The sequence below is a fragment of the Oncorhynchus nerka genome, linkage group LG18 (assembly GCF_034236695.1).
Source record: "Oncorhynchus nerka isolate Pitt River linkage group LG18, Oner_Uvic_2.0, whole genome shotgun sequence".
NCBI classification, from domain to species: Eukaryota; Metazoa; Chordata; class Actinopteri; order Salmoniformes; family Salmonidae; genus Oncorhynchus; species Oncorhynchus nerka.
The window spans coordinates 33,767,053-33,787,540 of NC_088413.1; the positions used below are offsets into that span (position 1 = coordinate 33,767,053).

General features: G+C 44.0%; 1 protein-coding gene across 1 annotated transcript in view; it reads left to right on the forward strand.

Moving 5' to 3' along the window:
* The first annotated feature begins 11,612 nt into the window (after positions 1 to 11,612).
* Positions 11,613 to 20,488, forward strand: part of LOC115145795 (melatonin receptor type 1A-A) — a 58,181-nt gene continuing 49,305 nt past the window's right edge. Inside the window, exon 1 of the mRNA XM_029687328.2 lies at positions 11,613 to 12,028. Coding sequence (XP_029543188.1) covers positions 11,845 to 12,028 — 184 coding nt within the window. The 5' untranslated portion in view covers positions 11,613 to 11,844. The remainder of the gene's footprint in view (positions 12,029 to 20,488) is intronic.

Below are 20,488 nucleotides of genomic sequence, written 5' to 3' on the forward strand. Positions count from 1 at the left end.
ATTGATCGTTTATTTCTGAAGAGTGATAATGTTGAGGTGGGGGCAGGGGGTGTTTAGGGATGATGGGCATTCTCTTGTCCTTTCTTGTGGTTCCACATCTGTGGGAGGCTGGTGGGAGGAGCTATAGGAGGACAGGCTCATTGTAATGGCTGTAATGGAATAGATGGACTGGTATCAAACAGATTAAACATATGGCCACCACGCAACCGTCCTCCTATAGCACTTCCAACCAGCCTCCACCGTTCCACATACCCCATGGGGTGTTGTGTGTGTGGTGTGCATGTATGTGTACGAGGATATGCATATGTTTACAAGCATACTACATTTATGAGTTCCTAAAAATAAAATAAAAACAGCAAAGCAAGGGAATTCTGTAGCATCACCTCTCGGACCGAATCAAACAATCTCATTGGTTCGTGCCGAGACATACCTCTCAAAATACACAGGGACGGACTTATAAATAACCCTCGCTCTCAGCCACATTCTCTCTCTCTCTCTCTCTCTCACACACACACACACACACACACACACACACACACACACACACACACACACACACACACACACACACACACACACACACACACACACACACACACACACACACACATACCACCAGTGATCGCTTCATCCCTCTGTCTCACAGAATACACCTCTCTCTCTTGCTCTGGCCCCGCCGGGCTCTCCAGTCACTGTGGTAACCTACGAAAACAAGACAGTGGCAAGTCAACTACAAAAACACCAGGGAAATAGTAAAGCTCGCCTCTGGACCTCTGCACAATGCTTCAGAGCACAGTGATGCGAGAGAGAGAGAGAGAATAGGGAAAGAAAGAGCAGGAGGGAGAGACAGGGAGAGGGAGAGAGTAAGTGAGGAGAATGAGAGAGGTTGAGAAATTCATCACCCCTCCGTCACTCCCTTCATCACCTCTCCATTACCCTCTTCATTACTCCCTTCATCACCTCTCCATTACCCTCTTCATTACTCCCTTCATCACCTCTCCATTACTCCCTTCATCACCTCTCCATTACCATCTTCATCACTCCCTTCATTACTCCCTTCATCACCTCTCTATTACCCTCTTCATCACCTCTCCATTACCCTCTTCATCACTCCCTTCATCACCTCTCCATTACCCATTCATCACCCCTTCATTACTCCCTTCCTCACCCCTCCATTACCCTCTTCATTACTCCCTTCATCACCCCTCTATCACCCCCTTCATCACCCCTCCATCACCCCTCCATCACCCCTCCATTACCCTCTTCATTACTACCTTCATCACCTCTCCATTACCCACTTCATCACCTCTCCATTACCCACTTCATCACCTCTCCATTACCCCCTTCATTACTCCCTTCATCCTCTTTCATCACCCTCTTCATCACCCCTTCATTACTCCTTTCATCACCTCTCCATTACCCTCCATTACCTTCTCTTCCTTACTTACCTTCATCACCTCTCCATTACCCTCTTCCTTACTACCTTCATCACCTCTCCATTATCCTCTTCATCACCCCTTCATTACTCCCCTCATCACCCCTCCATTACCCTCTTCCTTACTACCTTCATCACCCCTCCATTACCCTCTTCATCACTCCCTTCATCACCCCTTCATTACCCCCTTCATCACACCTCCATTTCCCTCTTCATCACCCCTCTATCACTCCCTTCCTCACCCCTCAATTACCCTCTTCCTTACTACCTTCATCACCTCTCCATTACCCTCTTCCTTACTAACTTCATCACCTCTCCATTACCCTCTTCCTTACTACCTTCATCACCTCTCCATCACCCCTTCATTACTCCTTTCATCACCTCTCCATTACCCTCTTCCTTACTACCTTCATCACCTCTCCATTACCCTCTTCCTTACTACCTTCATCACCTCTCCATTACCCTCTTCCTTACTACCTTCATCACCCCTCCATTATCCTCTTCATCACCCCTTCATTACTCCCTTCATCACCCCTCCATTACCCTCTTCATCACCCCTTCATCACCCCCTTCATCACACCTCCATTTCCCTCTTCATCACCCCTCTATCACTCCCTTCCTCACCCCTCAATTACCCTCTTCATCACTCCCTTCATCACCCCTTCATTACTCCCTTCATCACCTCTATATTACCCTCTTCCTTACTACCTTCATCACCTCTCCATTACCCTCTTCCTTACTACCTTCATCACCTCGCCATTACCCTCTTCCTTACTACCTTCATCACCTCTCCATTATCCTCTTCATCACTGCCTTCATCATCCCTTCATCACCCCTCCATTACCCTCTTCCTTACTACTTTCATCACCTCTCCATTACCCCCTTCATCACCTCTCCATTACCCGCTTCATCACTCCCTTCATCACACCTCCATTTCCCTCTTCATCACCCCTCTATCACTCCCTTCCTCACCCCTCAATTACCCTCTTCCTTACTACCTTCATCACCTCTCCATTACCCTCTTCCTTACTACCTTCATCACCTCTCCATTACCCTCTTCCTTACTACCTTCATCACCTCTCCATCACCCCTTCATTACTCCTTTCATCACCTCTCCATTACCCTCTTCCTTACTACCTTCATCACCTCTCCATTACCCTCTTCCTTACTACCTTCATCACCTCTCCATTACCCTCTTCCTTACTACCTTCATCACCCCTCCATTATCCTCTTCATCACCCCTTCATTACTCCCTTCATCACCCTCCATTACCCTCTTCATCACCCCTTCATCACCCCCTTCATCACACCTCCATTTCCCTCTTCATCACCCCTCTATCACTCCCTTCCTCACCCCTCAATTACCCTCTTCATCACTCCCTTCATCACCCCTTCATTACTCCCTTCATCACCTCTATATTACCCTCTTCCTTACTACCTTCATCACCTCTCCATTACCCTCTTCCTTACTACCTTCATCACCTCGCCATTACCCTCTTCCTTACTACCTTCATCACCTCTCCATTATCCTCTTCATCACTGCCTTCATCATCCCTTCATCACCCCTCCATTACCCTCTTCCTTACTACTTTCATCACCTCTCCATTACCCCCTTCATCACCTCTCCATTACCCGCTTCATCACTCCCTTCATCACCCCTTCATTCCCTTCATCACTCCCTTTCACTCCCTTCATCCCCCTTCATCACACCTCCATTTCCCTCTTCATCACCCCTCTATCACTCCCTTCCTCACCCCTCCATTACCCTCTTCATCACTTCCTTCATCATCCCTTCATCACCTCTATATTACCCTCTTCCTTACTACTTTCATCACCTCTCCATTACCCTCTTCATCACCTCTCCATTACCCTCTTCATCACCCCTTCATTACTCCTTTCATCACCTCTCCATTACCCTCTTCATCACTCCCTTCATCACCCCTTCATTACTCCCTTCATCACCACTCCATTACCCTCTTCCTTACTACCTTCATCACCCCTCCATTACCCTCTTCATCACTCCCTTCAGCACCCCTTCATTACTCCCTTCATCACCCCCTTTATCACACTCCTTATTCTAAAATGGATTAAATTGTCCCCCCTCATACATTTTTTAAATATGAAATATGACATTTACATACGTATTCAGACCCTTTACTCAGTACTTTGTTGAAGCACCTTTGGCAGTGATTACACCTTAACAGTGTTCTTGGGTATGACGCTACAAGCCTGGCACATCTGCACTGGGAAAAGTTTCTCCCATTCTTCTCTACAGATCCTCTCAAGTTCTGTCAGGTTGGATGGCAAGCGTTTCAACACAGCTATTTTCAAGGCTCTCCAGAGATGTTAGATCGGGTTCAAGTCCGGGCTTTGACTGGGCCTCTCAAGGACATTCAGAAACGTGTCCTGAAGCCCACTCCTGCGTTGTATTGCCTATGGGCTTAGGGTCGTTGTCCTGTTGGAAGGGGAACCTTCGCCCCAGTCTGAGGTCCCGAGCGCTCTGAAGCAGGTTTTCATCAAGGATCTCTCTGTACTGTGCTCTGTTCATCTTTGCCTCGATTCTGACTAGTCTCCGAGTCCCTGCTGCTGAAAAATTCCCCCACCTCATGATGCTGCCACCAACATGCTTCACCGCGGGGATGGTGCCAGGTTTCCTCCAGACGTCCACAAAGGAACTCTAGAGCTCTGTCAGAGTGACCATCGGGTTCTTAGTCACTTTCATGACCGATGCCTAGCTCCCCTGATTACTCAGTTTGGCTGGGCGGCCAGCTCTAGGAAGAGTCTTGGTGGTTCCAAACTTTTTCCATTTAGGAATGATGCTGCATACGTTTTTTGGGACCCTTCCCCAGATCTGTGCCTCGACACAATCCTGTCTCAGAGCTCTACAGACAATTCCTTTGACCTCATGACTTGTTTTTTTGCTCTGACATGCACTGTCAACTGTGGGACATTATATAGACAGGTGTGTGCCTTTCCAAATCATGTCCAATCAATTTGAATATACCACATGTGGACTCCAATCAAGTTGTAGAAACATCTCAAGGATGATCAATGAAAACAGGATGCACCTGAGCTCAATTTCAAGGCTCATAGCAAAGTGTCTGAATACTTATGTAAATAAGGTACTTCAGTTTTTGTTTTTTTAATACATTTGCAAAAAATTCTAAAAAACGATTTCCACTTTGTCATTATGGGGTATTGTGTGTAGATTGCTGAGAATTATTATTTATTTAATCCATTTTAGAATAAGGCTGAAGCGTAACAAAATGTGGAAAAAGTCAAAGGGTGCGAATATTTTCCGAAGGCACTGTACAGAGTTATCACTGAATGGAACTCTTTACCAACTCATATTTCCCAAGCAAAAAGTAAATTTACATTCAAGAATTAAAAAAAAAAAATCTTTGAAACCAGATGGACCATGTGACTGGACAGATACTGAATCCGCATATTGAATGTTACATTTTACCTTTCAGATATATAAGATGATAAATATTTGTTAAAGTTGGTAAATGTACATGTCTTTTTTCGTTGGTCTTTTTGGGGCCCGACACCTATCTGCCCCCTCCGACACCTAACCCCAGAGCTATGACTCTCTTGTGCCTGTCTAGCTTCCATATCCTTCCTGTCCAGGGAGTTTCTCTCTCTCCGGTCTCTCTCTCTCTCTCTCTCTCTCTCCGGTCTCTCTCTCTCTCCGGTCTCTCTCTCTCCGGTCTCTCTCTCTCTCTCTCTCTCTCTCCGGTCTCTCTCTCTCTCTCTCTCCGGTCTCTCTCTCTCTCTCTCTCTCTCTCTGGTCTCTCTCTCTCTCCGGTCTCTCTCTCTCTCTCCGGTCTCTCTCTCTCTCTATCCACCTCTTTCACCCTCCCCTCTCTCTCTGCCTCCCTATTTGCACGTCTCTCTCTTTCATGTCTCCCTTCATATCTCTCTCTGTCCCTCCATCCCACAATCCCATCTCCTCTCTTTCACATGAGGGTTGCCCCCCATTGAAATCCCAGTAATCCCAGCAGTCTATGGAAGTATTGCAGCAACAACTGTTAGGTAATTCAATCTTGTGAAGCTCCAACAAATATCACCCACCCAGGTTGTACTGTACTGAGTGTCCCAGAGTAAGAGTAGGATCAGTTTTACCTTTTGGAAGATAATGAGATTAGATGGACAGGGGGGGACCTGATCTTAGATCAGCAGTCCCTTCCTTTTAGAGGCCCTGGAAATAAAAGAGGGCCCAGAGGCAGTGGCGTCATGCCTGTATCTGTTCTCTGTTCTAGGAAGTCAGTGAAGTCATGCAGTAATCTGAGTAGACCCGACGAAATAGGCAGCCTCTCCCTCTCTCTCTCTCTCTCTCTCTCTCCCAATTCAATTAAATTCAGTTATATTTAAGGGCTTTATTGGCATTGGAAACACATGTTAACATTGCCAAAGCAAGTGAAATATATCATAAACAAAAGTGAAAAATACTATATGAAATTAACAGTGAAAATTACACTCACATAAGATTTAAAATGTCAAATTATGTCTATAAGCAGTGTTTGAAATGATGTGCAAATAGTTCAAGTACAAAAGGGAAAATAAACATAAATATAGGTTACATTTACAATGTTGTTTGTTCCTCACTAGTTGCCCTTTTCTTGTGGCAACAGATCACACATCTTGCTGCTGTGACGGCACACTGTGGTATTTCACCCAGTACATATGCGAGTTGATCAAAAATTTGATTTGTTTTTCAAATTCTTTGTGTGTCTGTGTAATCTGAGGGAAATATGTGTCTTTAATATGGTCATTCATTTGGCAGGAGGTTAGGAAGTGCAGCTCAGTTTCCACCTTAATTTGTGGGCATTGTGCACATAGCCTGTCTTATCTTGAGAGCCAGGTCTGCCTTCTGTACATATTCAAATATTACCTTAAGTTTGGGTCAGTCTCAGTGGTCAGGTATTCTGTCACCGTGTACTCCCTGTTTAGGGCCAAATAGGATTCTACTTCTCTAGCTGTTTAATAAATTCTTTCCAATGTGTCAAGTAATTATATATATTTTTTCTCATGATTTGTTTGGGTCTAAATGTGTCTTTGTTCTGTCTGCCCCCCCCCTTCTCTCTTGCTCTCATTCATTCAGAGGTGTGTGTAGTGTGTTTCCCTTACGTCTCTGCTCACTTCAGTGCCTTTTTGTATTTGATTCAAACCATAGATTTATTAGTGATTGGTAACGCAGCAGAACCATGTGTGTAACGATCGTCTTCGGGAGAAAGAGAGGAGGACCAAAATGCAGCGTGATGATTATACATTTTTAATGGGATACTTAAACAACGAACAAAAACAATGAACCGACAACAAAGACGAAACAGTCCCGTAACGTGAATACCAACACAGTAACACTGGAAACAGGAACCATCACCCACACCCCACAATACAAAACAGGCTACCTAAATATGGTTCCCAATCAGAGACAACGACAAACACCTGCCTCTGATTGAGAACCATATCAGGCCAAACACATAGAAACAGACAAACTAGACATACAACATAGAATGCCCACTCATATCACACCCTGACCAAACAAAACATAGAAACAAACAACGCAAACTATGGTCAGAGTGTGACAATGTGTATGATTCTGTTTTTTTGTTTTAGGGTTGCTTTGTGAGATTCACTTCCACTGTGACTAGGATTCTTGTTTGGACTAAAAAGTTTGGATGCATTGGTTTCCCCACTCATTCTCTATTGTCCGAAAAAGTTTTTTTTTTTTTTTTTTTTTTTGGGGGGGGGTGTTTGGGTTTGGTTGGCCAGTATCAGACCCAAAGAGGATGATAGAAAACTCAACAGATCACAAAATTGTCAAAGGGTCTCAAAACTCAGAATCTCTCTCTCTCTCCCCTCTCTCATTCTCTCCCCTCCCTACATCTCTATCTCTCTCTCTTGCACTCTCTCTCTCCCTCCTTCTAGCTCTCCTCCCTCTCTGCCTCCCTCTCTCAAATCAATTCAATTCAAGGGGCTTTATTGGAATGGGAGATATATGTTCACATTGCCAAAGCAAGTGGAATGGATGAACAAAAGTGAAATAAACAAACAGTAAATATATCTCCCCCCTCTCTTCTTCTCTCTGTCTGTAGTGTATCATGAGATTAAGCAGTAAAACATAGGGGTAGGGTTGTAAGAGAGTCGAAGGTACCATGAATGTAATAAGAAACCTTGGGTGCTGGCTTAAGGCCGGAAGCAACCACTACAGAATGTCCGATCAAAACAAGGATGAGGCAGATGTCGAACTGAAGAAGATGTCCACATTCACACACACACACACACACACACACACACACACACACACACACACACACACACACACACACACACACATCACACACACATCTGACCTCTCATGGTTCAGATAACTGAGGATCATGTCCAATGAGAACTGACATAAACTATGTGGTGGTTCGGATGCACGCACAATTAAACATCAGACAAACAGGGACTCAGTCCACAGAAGGATAAGTTCAGCAGGAGGGAAACCTGTGGAAGTGCTCATTAGGATGGGGAAAGCACGTTTCTGACCACACAGCATTCCGGGGTCATTTATTATTTGTAATGTAACCTTTATTTAACTAGGCAGGTCAGTTAAGGACAAATTGTTACTTACAATGACTGTCCTACCCCGGCCAAACCCTGACGACGCTGGGACAACTGTGTCTGGACGTGTGCGTGTGCGAACGTGAACCCGTGCCTGACTATGTGTGTGTGTGTATCATGCAGGGGCCATGTTTTCTTGGAGTGACCTTTGCCCTCTCTTCAACTTAACTCAAGTCTATTCCTGGTTCACTAACAATTTAGTCTGGATAATATTTTTTACTACCACACATGGACACATTACAACCTTATGACAGGTGGTAATGGGTCTAACTTCATATTGGCTTTCAGGGCAATATGTTAACATTTTTTGACAAGCTAAAAAAGCATGGTGGACATACAAAGTAGCCTCATATAGTAGCCGTGCTGGGTCAGACACAGTGTTTGCATCGCAAACAGCGCCCTGTTCCCTTTTGTGCACTTCAGGGCTCTGGTCAAAAGTAGTGCACTATATCGGGTATAGGGTGCCATTTGGGACAAAGCCCTGTCCCGTCCAAACTGAATTACTTGAGTAGTGCTCAATCAATCAATCAATCAAATTGTTTCTATATAGCCCTATGAACAAGATGTCAAAATGAAGCTGCTGCTATCGTGAACAAGTGGCTTTTGCTAAATAGATTTGATCTTAATGAGACTAGCCTGTAACCTATAACCACCCAGAAGTCTTACGGGTTTACATTCTGTTTTGCAACACGGTTTACATCTGGCTATGGGTGGAAGATGTGAGCTTGGTGCGCTCACCGTTTTGTCGGACCAATCAGCGTCCTTTGATGAACTATGGGGGTGGTTTAGTTGATGGCGAAACGCGAAGCGCTACTGTTGACAGGCACCATTGGGCTTTAGTTCAGTTGGCATTTCTTGGCTGAAGCCAAGGCAGTAAGTAGATAGCTATGTTAGCTAAAATGCTTTTGCAGCCAGGTCATCAGGATGCAAGTCAGTATTCAACGTCCATCCATGTCCAAGGACGTCGGGAGATGATGTGGAAACCGGCCACTAGGGGCAACCGTGAGTGCAGTTAACTTAAATTGGGTTTTTGTTTTGCTAGGGCGTTTTGCTAAGCATCTGCCTCTGATTCCAAAGGTTGCAAGTTCGAATCCAGCGATAGAAAGTTGTTTTTGAGATTTTTTTTCAAGCCTATCCCAAACCTCAACCCTTACCTTAACCATGCTGAGTTTAATGCCTAACTTTAAGATTTTGGGGGATAACGCCTCAACTTAAACCCTAACCTTAAAAACTCTGAGCTAATGCCTAAACTTAACCTTAAACACTACAATAATATACTTTGAAAGTTGATGTTTGAGAAAGTTGGACGAACGTCTAATTCTGACGTGAGACTGTGAGACCCAGTTGGTTTATGTCTTGGTACTCGATGTGCCTTTCTCTGCAAAGACGACAAGTGCTGGTTTTACTTCTGCAAAATGCGGCGCTGTGGCATCTGTTTTCTGACTGGTTGAATATGATCCAATTACTTTCAAAATAGGTTTTTCTGCAACAACACTCGGGCAAAACGGCTTCAATGGTATCTCTTCCAGAATGATAATGGAGCGGTAATCAGTCTGATAATTAGGAGCCTAATTTACTTGTATTAAAGTATTTTTTGTATTTTCTTGTATTCCCAATGGTGGAATACATATATATACCTTTGACAGTGGAACAAACTCCCTCACAACGCCAGGACAGCGGAGTCAATCACCACCTTCCGGAGACACCTGAAACCCCACCTCTTTCAGGAATACCTAGGATAGGATAAAGTAATCCTTCTCACCCCCCTTAAAAGATTTAGATGCACTATTGTAAAGTGGCTGTTCCACTGGATGTCTTAAGGTGAACGCACCAATTTGTAAGTCGCTCTGGATAAGAGCGTCTGCTAAATGACTTAAATGTTAAATGTAAATGTAAAGGATAAATATGCTGACAATAACCAAGCCTAGAGCCTAGGGTTTGGAATTAGCCCTTAACAACGTTAATCCAACACACAAACTGCTGATGTTCTGGGTTGATTATAAAGGTAATTTGAACAGATGGACCTACCTTCTACTGTGAGACAGACTATTTTGAGTCGGTGGTCTGGCTCACGGCATCTGGACTCACTCACTGAGACACACACACACACACACACACGCACGCACACACACACACACACAGAAGGATAATGGGGAGAGGGAGAGCTGGAGGGAAAGAGAGTGAATGAAAGACAGAAGGGGAGAGAGAATTAGAGAGAGAGAGAGAGAGAGAGAGAGAATATAGCCCAAACAACCTTTTTAATGAACTGCCATACTCACAGCAGACATATTAGTGGGATGTCTCCACATTAAAGTTGCGTTCGCATGGCAGAGGAGGTTTGGGTGACAACCCCTCAACAGCGTGTGCGTGTGTATATAAGGGGAGGTGGAAGTGTAAAGTAGCTGCCATGTGCTGACATTTGTGTGTGTGTGCTTGTACGTGCGTGTGTGTGGGCATTTGTGCAGAATAAAGCGATCATAAATGTACTTATAGGTCGCAGGGGCGCAGTTTCCTTTGGTAAAATAAACGTAACCTAACCGCGTGTTGCCGTTTCGAGTCACTTCCACTATACTTCCCCAGCTCAGCTACAAGCAGTCTCCTCAACCTGTCTCTTTAAGTCTGCACATTCCCATATAGTGCACTACTTTTGACCAGATCTCAATGAGCCTTGAGCAGAACTAGTGCATGGGGTGCCATTTGAGATGCAATTCATATTTCTATGTCAGAGTTTGTAGTTTATCTTGATATTCTGTGGTAGTAATCATGTGGATTCTGCTTTGCAACACATACACACAGAGAGAGAGAGAGAGAGAGAGAGAGAGAGAGAGAGAGAGAGAGAGAGCGAGAGAGAGAGAGAGCGAGAGAGAGCGAGAGAGAGAGCGAGAGAGAGAGAGAGAGAGAGAGCGAGAGCGAGAGAGAGAGAGAGCGAGAGCGAGAGAGAGAGAGAGAGAGAGAGAGAGAGAGAGAGAGAGATGCACATGCCATTATATTCTCTCATCCTGACCTATATATTGTGATCTAACATATCATCTGGATTTACATCCATACATCTGTCTAAATCTTTCTGTCTCTCCATAACAATTGTAAATATGTTATTTGAATAAATAGTACTTTCTCTAACATAGTAATTGGAATCAATTCCAATAATTGATATTAAGCATAATCATTAGGATCATTTTAATAATGCCATAGGCTAGTCAACATCCTTATATCGGCATGTTATAAAAGGTGCATGCTATCTGCTTCTTTAAGTGTGAGTACATCGATGTGGGAATGGATAAAATATGAACCATTCCTCAGAAATAATGATCAACGAACGAACGCATGAATAAATGAACGAGTCGCTGGAAGCAAAGCAATAATTGCGAGGAGAGCTCGCAGCCAGGCTTCAAAACAAACCCGGGAAAAAAAGGAGTGCCGCCGCGTGTCGTCCACTGTTTTTCCCTCTTTCGGGCGCTGAGAGGCAGCATTAGGCTACCACTTACCCGTCACCACCCACGACAGGCTCACTGTAATAACACAATGTTAACATGGGAAGGTTTGGAGTTGCCTCTGAATGTCACATACCAACAATGTGATGCGTACACATATAGCCATGTACGTGTAGACTCTGACACGCGAGCATTGTGACTAGAAGGATAAACAGAAGTTTGTCTACGGGAGCTATAAACGGGCAATATGGAGAGGAGGAAAGCCACGGGAGAATACCACGGCATCCCTGTATCCAAAATGTAGACTACATTTTATGGGAAGGGCGGCACGTTTACTTCGCTAATTGGAAAAGTTACAAAATATACAATGATTATCAATGGGTCTTATCTGAACAGGTCGTCGCTGGACCCGTACGAGGAAGTGCTGAATCGCCCTCCGTGGGTTACTACAACTTTGGGGTGCTTCCTCATATTCACTATAGTGGTTGATATTTTGGGCAACCTTTTGGTGATATTCTCTGTCTACCGGAATAAGAAGCTAAGGAATGCAGGTGGGTAATATTGTGCATGAGGTCGGAGGAGCCAAAGTATTGTATTGTGTTTATAAACAAGTTTCAAAGTGTTGTAATTGACACAACATTATTGTTTTGATACATTTGAGTCCGAAATATGACAACAATAGACCTGCGTTTGGGTAAAGCTGTGTACACTTCGCGCGCAATTGTCGAAATGAACAAGAAAAGTATGCTAATTTGGGATTCAGAAATTGTGATAGGCGTACTACATATATCGATGAATATTAATAAAGCGCATTGGTCTAACCCAATTAATTTAGCTTGGGTTTAAAGCTACGGTGAAAGTAATGTCCCGGTGCCATTTGGAGGTAGCTACCCGAGCGTTATAGAGGATTCCATGTCAATGTTGGTAGCCTGATTTTATACCTTATGATGCTATACCCCAAACAATGTATGTTATATACCGGTAGGTTTTATATAGGCTAAATCGGCATGTCATGAAAGTTAGATTATCGCCCTCGTATTATAATTCTATGGACGCGCAAACTGCTCTGACCAGACCGAATAACCATGTCTAACTAAACACTTCTCTGTTTAATCTCCGAGCGAGCAAAGATGAAATAATAAATAGAAAGTGTCAACGAATGAGGCTCTTCCAAGAATGAAAAATAGATTCGCGGGGATTGATTGACACGCGCCGCCCGAAGCCACTCAGGAGAGACTACAGGATGGACAGCAGTGTATTTTAGGAAACATTTGCGCCACAGCCTCGGCATGCTTAGCTGGGGATTGCGTTTCACATCATATCAATAGCATGTAACTAAACTTGGAAGTTGAATGAGAACGTCTTGTACTATCCGTTTTATTTTTCAATGGGACATTTGGATTAGGCGACGGAACATGCGTCACGTGCGCACGTCGGTTTTATGAATTGGGATCGGAGTGGGGCTGCTGTGTCTCGACAAGCCCATTAACACCAGATATTATATAATGTAGCATAATGTTGTTTATGGGATAATGTTGTATGTCGTGTAGTGTGGATATCTTAAATTCGTTATGGTGTTGTACCGTGGCGTGATTATTTAACGTTTTGTTTGGGTGATTATATTCCAGTGATTATATTCCGAAGTACTGTACTGCTGTAACCCTGTGATAAGAACCTATGGCATTATTGTGTGAGAAAACGCAATAATATACACATCATAAAAACGAAGTACATCGTGATTTGATAAGCTACAGATAATATGTGCGCCAGATAGAAGTTAGGCTGTTGAGAAAATATACATTTTGTCCTACATTATTACAGACTGGTGTGTTCCCCAAATACCAAGTGGACATGCTTTGCGCTCCGGTGCCGCTCTGGCCATTCAATGACAGATTGGAATTCTAGACGAGCCCACATTGTAGATATATTTGAGTGCTTTATCGTTTACTGGAATGTCTATCTAGCTAAATCACTAATTTTTTTACCCCCCAAATTAGTTTTATTTTCTTTGATGTTTCATGTTATTAGTTGCGTTTGTTTGTCACAGCCTAGAAATAATGTCAAACGCAGAGGATTTGTTTTGTGAATTAAGCCAAATGGATTTGTGCCAGTCAAATGAAGGCCCTCCCCCTAATGTGATGAATATGGTTATTATAAAGACTTCCTGTAATTTCTCGTCCCACCCCCCTCTCTATCTTTATTTATCCTTCTAATCACTTCCAGTTGAAAAAACATACACCAAATTGCACAATCGCTGTGTCCTGGATATGAGCTTTTAATAGTTTATGCAGTAAATAGAATCGAAGATACCGTCAGGTGCAGAGAAAATATATATATATATTTTTAAATGTGATATTACAAGTTTGATGACATTTTATGCTGCCCAGTCTGTGACAAACACAGATACTTATTTAGGGAGCACATCTTTGATCTTTGAGGTCCGATTCATTTAAATGTAAGTGCACAGAGTTCAATTGATTTATCAAGTGCAGTCTCTCTGTTCATCTCAACAGTCTGACACGGTTCCTTCTCCTTCTTCTGAATCAATAATGGCTGCATCTCAACAGTCTAAAGTGACGCCAACTCCTTGTCTCATGTCCTTCATTTGCACTGGTTTGAAAGTCCTAATTGTAGTCCCGAATTATTAAACTGCTTCACCTGTCCAGTCCAGCCCAGCCCATTCACATCAGTGCAGATGAAGGAAAGGAGACAAGTCGAGGAAGCAACTTTAGACTATTGATATGAAGCCGTTTTTTTCCCAGTTCAGAGTAGCTGAAGTAGCACTGCTTAAAACTAACAATATGTTAAGTATCTAAGATGTACCAAATCAATTATCTCCAGTTTAGGTCTCCAGCTAGGCATTTGGTTTGCTAACTTGCTGGCTAAGTGGCTAACTTGCTAGATCAAGCGTCTTGGTTACAGCCGAGACAATTAATCCCGTCCTCGATTAAGATCCCCGCTGCCTTGCTTTTATATTAATTTAATTAAATGTTTATGCTTGGAAAGAAATAGCGCCCCCTGTCTGCACTGCTGGCAATACCGTATACCCTGGTATGGTACAGGAACGGTATGAAGGTATGAAATACCGCCCAACCCTAGTTAGAATATTTGCTTTCTATGAAACCATTTACAGTACATTGACATTAATATCCATTCAGTCTTTTGTCAACTTTCTACACAACAATAATTGGCTTTGTATGATGTCATCAATAATGGACGTATGTCACAGGCTTTTTTCACGTGAGTCACGTGAAAAAAATGATGTATCTCTCTTAACACTGTTTCCACAACAGCATTTGGCGAGTACTAACATCCCTTAAGCAGGCCAGCCACCCGATTTCCCTGTATCCTTAGGTTCATGCCTTTCAGGAGCGTTTGCAATTTCTCAGCCCAGTTCCCAAAGATGGTGCCTGTCCTTCTATTCAAGCCAAAGAAAAGGAGAAACCCTACATTGGCAAATCGCATACCTCATGGCGGCCATATTGATTGACACAGAAACTTTTCTTTTGTACTTTCTAGGTCTATCTGCCCATGTGGCCTGCCCCTCTGCCAGCGAACAGAATGGCTGTGCCGCAGGAGAGTGTGTGTGTGTGTGTGACTGCACATTGAACTCTGATCTGAAGCACTCTCTCTCAACCCAGCGATGTTGCATTGTTTTCCATCCTTTCAGAAGCAGAATGTTGTTTGTGTGCCAAAGTTTTGTATAGACGCTACATGCACGCACGCACACGCTTGTGTGTGTGTTTGTAGTACTCCAGGCACAACAACAGTGTTTACTTGTCATGTTGTGTGTGGTTGAGGGCAAGTCATTCAATTCAATTCATCATTCAGGTTGTAACAGACAGTACATCTTGGGAACAGAGAACTTGAAGACATGACATACATGTAAAGTGCATTCAGGAATATTTTCAGATCCCTTGACTTTTTCAACATTTTGTTACATTACAGCTTAATTCTAACATGGATGAAAACAAACATGTCCTCATTAATCTACACACAATTACCCATAATGACAAAGTGAAAATAGGTTTTTATAATTTTTGCAAATGTTTTAATAAATACAAAACAGAAATACCTTATTTAGATAAGTATTCAGATACTTTACTATTAAACTCGAAATTGAGCTCAGGTAGATACATCTTGTTGATCTTCCTTAAGATGTGTTTACAACTTGATTGGAGTACACCTGTGGTAAATTCAATTGATTGGACATGGTTTGGAAAGGCACACACCTGTCTATATAAAGGTCACATTTGACCTTGCATGTCAGAGCAAAATTCAAGCCATGAGTTTCAAGGAATTGTCCGTAGAGCTCCGAGACAGGATTGTGTTGAGGCACAATATCTGGGGAAGGGTACCAAAACATTTTTGCAGGTCCCCATTCTTAAATGGAAGGTTTGGAACCACCAAGACTCTTCCTAGAGCTTGCCACCCGGCCAAACTGAGCAATCGGGGAAGAAGGTTCTTGGTCAGGTAGGTGACCAAGAACCCGATGGTCACTCTGACAGAGCTCCAGACCTTCTCTGTGGAGATGGGGGAACCTTCCAGAAGGATAACCATCCCTGCAGCACTCCACCAAACAGGCCTTTATGGTAGAGTGGCCAGACGGAAGCCAGTCCTCAGTAAAAGGCACATGACAGCCAGCTTGGAGTTTGCCAAAAGGCCCTTAAAGAGACTCAGACCATGAGAAACAAGATTCTCTGGTCTGATGAAACCAAGATTGTACTCTTTGGCCTGAATGCCAAGCTGGAGGAAACTTGGCACCATCCCTACGGTGAAGCATGGTAGTGGCAGCATCATGCTTTGGGGATGTTTTTCAGTGGCAGGGACTGGGAAACTAGTCAGGATCAAGGGAAAGATGAACGGAGCAAAGTACAGGGAGATCCTTGATGGAAAACCTGCTCCAGAGCACTCAGGACCTCAGACTGGGGTGAATGTTCACCTTCCAACAGGACAATGACACTGAGCACGCAGTCAAGACAACACAGGAGTGGCTTCGGGAGAAGTCTCTGAAAATCCTTGAGTGGCCCAGCCAGAGCTCATACTTGAACCCAATACAACATCTCTGGAGAGACCTGAAAATAGATGTGAAGCGCCACTCCCCATTATTTATTTTTTTAAAGTAAAGATATCTTAATAGAAAATGACTCAAGTAAAAGTGAAAGTCGCCCAGTAAAATGCTACTTGAGTAAAAGTATTTGGTTTTAATTATACTATAAGCATCAAAAGTAAACTTCACTTCAAATTCCTTATATTATGCAAACCAGATGGCACCAGAACGCTTTTGTGTTTAGTGAGTCCGCCAGATTAGAGGCAGTAGAGATGACCAGGGATGTTCTCTTGATAATGTGCGAATTGGACCCTTTTCCTGCTTAGCATTCAAAATGTAACGAGTACTCTTGGGTGTCAGGGAAAATGTATGGAGTAAAGAGTACATTATAGTGAAGTAAAAGTTGTCAAAAATATAAATAGTAAAAGACAGATACCCCCAAAAACGACTTAAGTAGTACTTTAAAGTCTTTTAACTTAAGTACTTTACACCACTGGTATTTTTACCTGTTTTTCAAAATCTGATTCTACTGCTTGCATCAGTTACCTGATGTGGAATAGAGTTCAATGTAGTCATGTCTCTATGTAGTACTGTGCACCTGTTCTGGACTTGGGGATTGTGAAGAGACCTCTGGTGGCATGTCTTATGGGGTATGCATCATGGCTTTCCTGGCTGTAAATACATTAGACATCACTCCCAGATCCCTTAGTTACCTCACAAGGGCAACAATCATAACCACATAACTTCATATAAAGTTACTTTGAAATGATTTGTGCATGCAAAAAAAAAAAGTATAATATCCTCAGATTGTGTTTTTCTGTCTCTGATGTGGAATGGAAAGTTTTCTGTGTTTACCCTCATGAGAACACTTCCTTCACTATGACCTGACAGAGCTTGAGAGGATCTGCAGAGAAGAATGAGAGAAACTCCCCAAATACAGGTGTGCCAAACTTGTAGCGTCAGCCAAAGGTGCTTCAACAAAGTACTGAGTAAATGGTCTGATTACTTATGTAAATGTGATATTTCCATTTTGTTTCAAGAAATTTGGTAATATTTCTAAAAACCAGTTTTGCTTTGTCATGATGGGGTATTACAGTACCAGTCAAAAGTTTGGGCACACCTACTCATTCCAATTTTTTAATTTATTTTTACTATTTTCTACATTGTAGAATAATAGTGAAGACATCAAAACTATGAAATAACACATATGGAATCATGTAGTAACCCAAAAAGTGTTAAACAAATCAAAATGTATTTTATTGAGCTTCTTCAAAGTATCCAACCTTTGCCTTTAATGACAGCTTTGCACACTTTTTAACCCCTTTTCCCTCCCCAATTGGTAGTTACAGTCTTGTCTCATCGCTGCAACTCCCGCACGGACTCGGGAGAGGCGTAGGTCGAGAGCCATGCGTCCTCCGAAACACAACCTAGCCGCACTGCTTCTTGACACAATGCACATCCAACCCGGAAGCCAGCCACACCAATGTGTAGGAGGAAACACTGTACACCTGGTGACCTGGTCAGCGTGCACTGCGCCCGGCCCGACACACGAGTCGCTAGTTTGCGATGAGACAAGGATATCCTTGCCAGCCAAACCCTCCCTAACCCGGACAGTGCTGGGCCAATTGTGCGCCGCCCCATGGGCCTCACGGTTGCGGCCGGCTGCGACAGAGCCTGGGCCCGAACCAAGAATCTCTGGTGGCACAGCTAGCACTGTGATGCAGTGCCTTAGACCACTGCGCCACCTGAGAGGCCAGCTTTGCACACTCTTGGCATTCTTTCAACCGGGTAGCCATTTACAGGCAACATTCACACTGAGCTAAAGGGTAGAGCTGCCGCTTTCAAGGTGTGGGACTCTAACCCGGAAGCTTAAAAGAAAACAAGCTATGCACTACGATGAACCATCAAACAGGCAAAGCGTCAATACAGGGCTAAGATTGAATCGTACTACATCGGCTCCGACGCTCGTCATATGTGGCAGGGCTTGCAAACTATTACAGACTACAAAGGCGAGACAGACTACAGCCGCGAGCTGCCCAGTGACACGAGTCTACCAGACGAGCTAAATCACTTCTATGCTCGCTTCGAGGCAAGCAACACTGAGGCATGAATGAGAGCATCAGCTGTTCCGGACGACTGTGTGATCACGCTCTCCGTAGCCGACATGAGTAAGACCTTTAAACAGGTCAACATACACAAGGCTGTGGGGCCAGACGGATTACCGGGACGTGTGCTCCTAGCGTGTGTTGACCAACTGGCACTGACATTTTCAACATGTCCCTGATTGAGTCTGTAATAGCAACATGTTTCAAGCAGACCACCATAGTCGCTGTGCCCAAGAACACGAAGGCAACCTGCCTAAATGACTACAGACCCGTAGAACTCATGTGCGTAGCCATGAAGTGCTTTGAAAGGCTGGTGATGGCTCACATCAACACCATTGTCCCAGAAACCCTAGACCCACTCCAATTTGCATACCGCCCAAACAGATCCACAGATGATGCAATCTCTATTGCACACCACACTGCCCTTTCCCACCTGGACAAAAGGAACACCTACCTGAGAATGCTATTCATTGACTACAGCGCAGTGTTCAACACCATAGTACCCTCAAAGCTTATCATTAAGCTAAGGATCCTGGGACTAAACACCTCCCTCTACAACTGGATCCTGGACTTCCTGACGGGCCGCCCCCAGGTGGTGAGGGTAGGTAGCAACACATCTGCCACGCTGATCCTCAACACGGGGGCCCCTCAGGGGTGCGTGCTCAGTCCCCTCCTGTACTCCCTTTTCACCCACGACTGCATGGCCAGGCACGACTCCAACACCATCATTAAGTTTGCTGACGACACAACAGTGGTAGGCCTGATCACCGACAACAACAAGACAGCCTATCGGGAGGAGGTCAGAGACCTGGCTGGGTGGTGCCAGAATAACAACCTATCCCTCAACGTAGCCAAGACTAAGGAGATGATTGTGGACTACAGGAAAAGGAGGACCGAGCACGCCCCCATTCTCATCGACTGGGCTGTAGTGGAACAGGTTGAGAGATTTAAGTTCCTTTGTGTCCACATCACCGAACTACAATGGTCCAAACACACCAAGACAGTCGTGAAGAGGGCACGACAATGCCTATTCCCCCTCAGGAAACTACAATTATTTGGCATGGGTCCTCAGATCCTCAAAAGGTTCTACAGCTGCAACATCGAGAGCATCACTTCCTGGTACGGCAATTGCTCGGCCTCCGACCACAAGGCACTACAAAGGGTAGTGCATACGGCCCAGTTCATCACTGGGGCTAAGCTGCCTGCCATCCAGGACCTCTACACCAGGCGGTGTCAGAGGATTGCCCTAAAAATTGTCAAAGACCCCAGCCACCCCAGTCATAGACTGTTCTCTCTACTACCACATGGCAAGCGGTACTGGAGTGCCAAGTCTAGGACAAAAAGACTTCTCAACAGTGTTTAACTCCAAGCCATAAGACTCCTGAACAGGTAGTCAAATGGCTACCTGGACTAGGGCTGGCTACCCAGTTGAAATGGCTACCCCCCAACCCTTCTTTTACACTGCTGCTACTCTCTGTTTATCACATATGCATAGTCACTTTAACTATACATTCATGTACATACTACCTTCAATTGGCCCGACCAACCAGTGCCCCAGCACATTGGCTAAACGGGCTCCCTGCATTGTGTTCCGCCACCCACCACCTGCCAAGCCCTCTTTTATGCTACTCTCTGTTGATCATATATGCATAGTCACTTTAACCATACCTACATGTAGCTACTACCTCAATCAGCCCGACTATGCAGCCTCACTACTGTTATAGCCTCGTTACTGTATATAGCCTCGCTACTGTTATTTTTCACTGTCTTTTTTACTGTTGTTTTTATTGCTTTACTTACCTATTGTTCACCTAATACCTTTTTTGCACTATTGGTTAGATCCTGTAAGTAAGCTG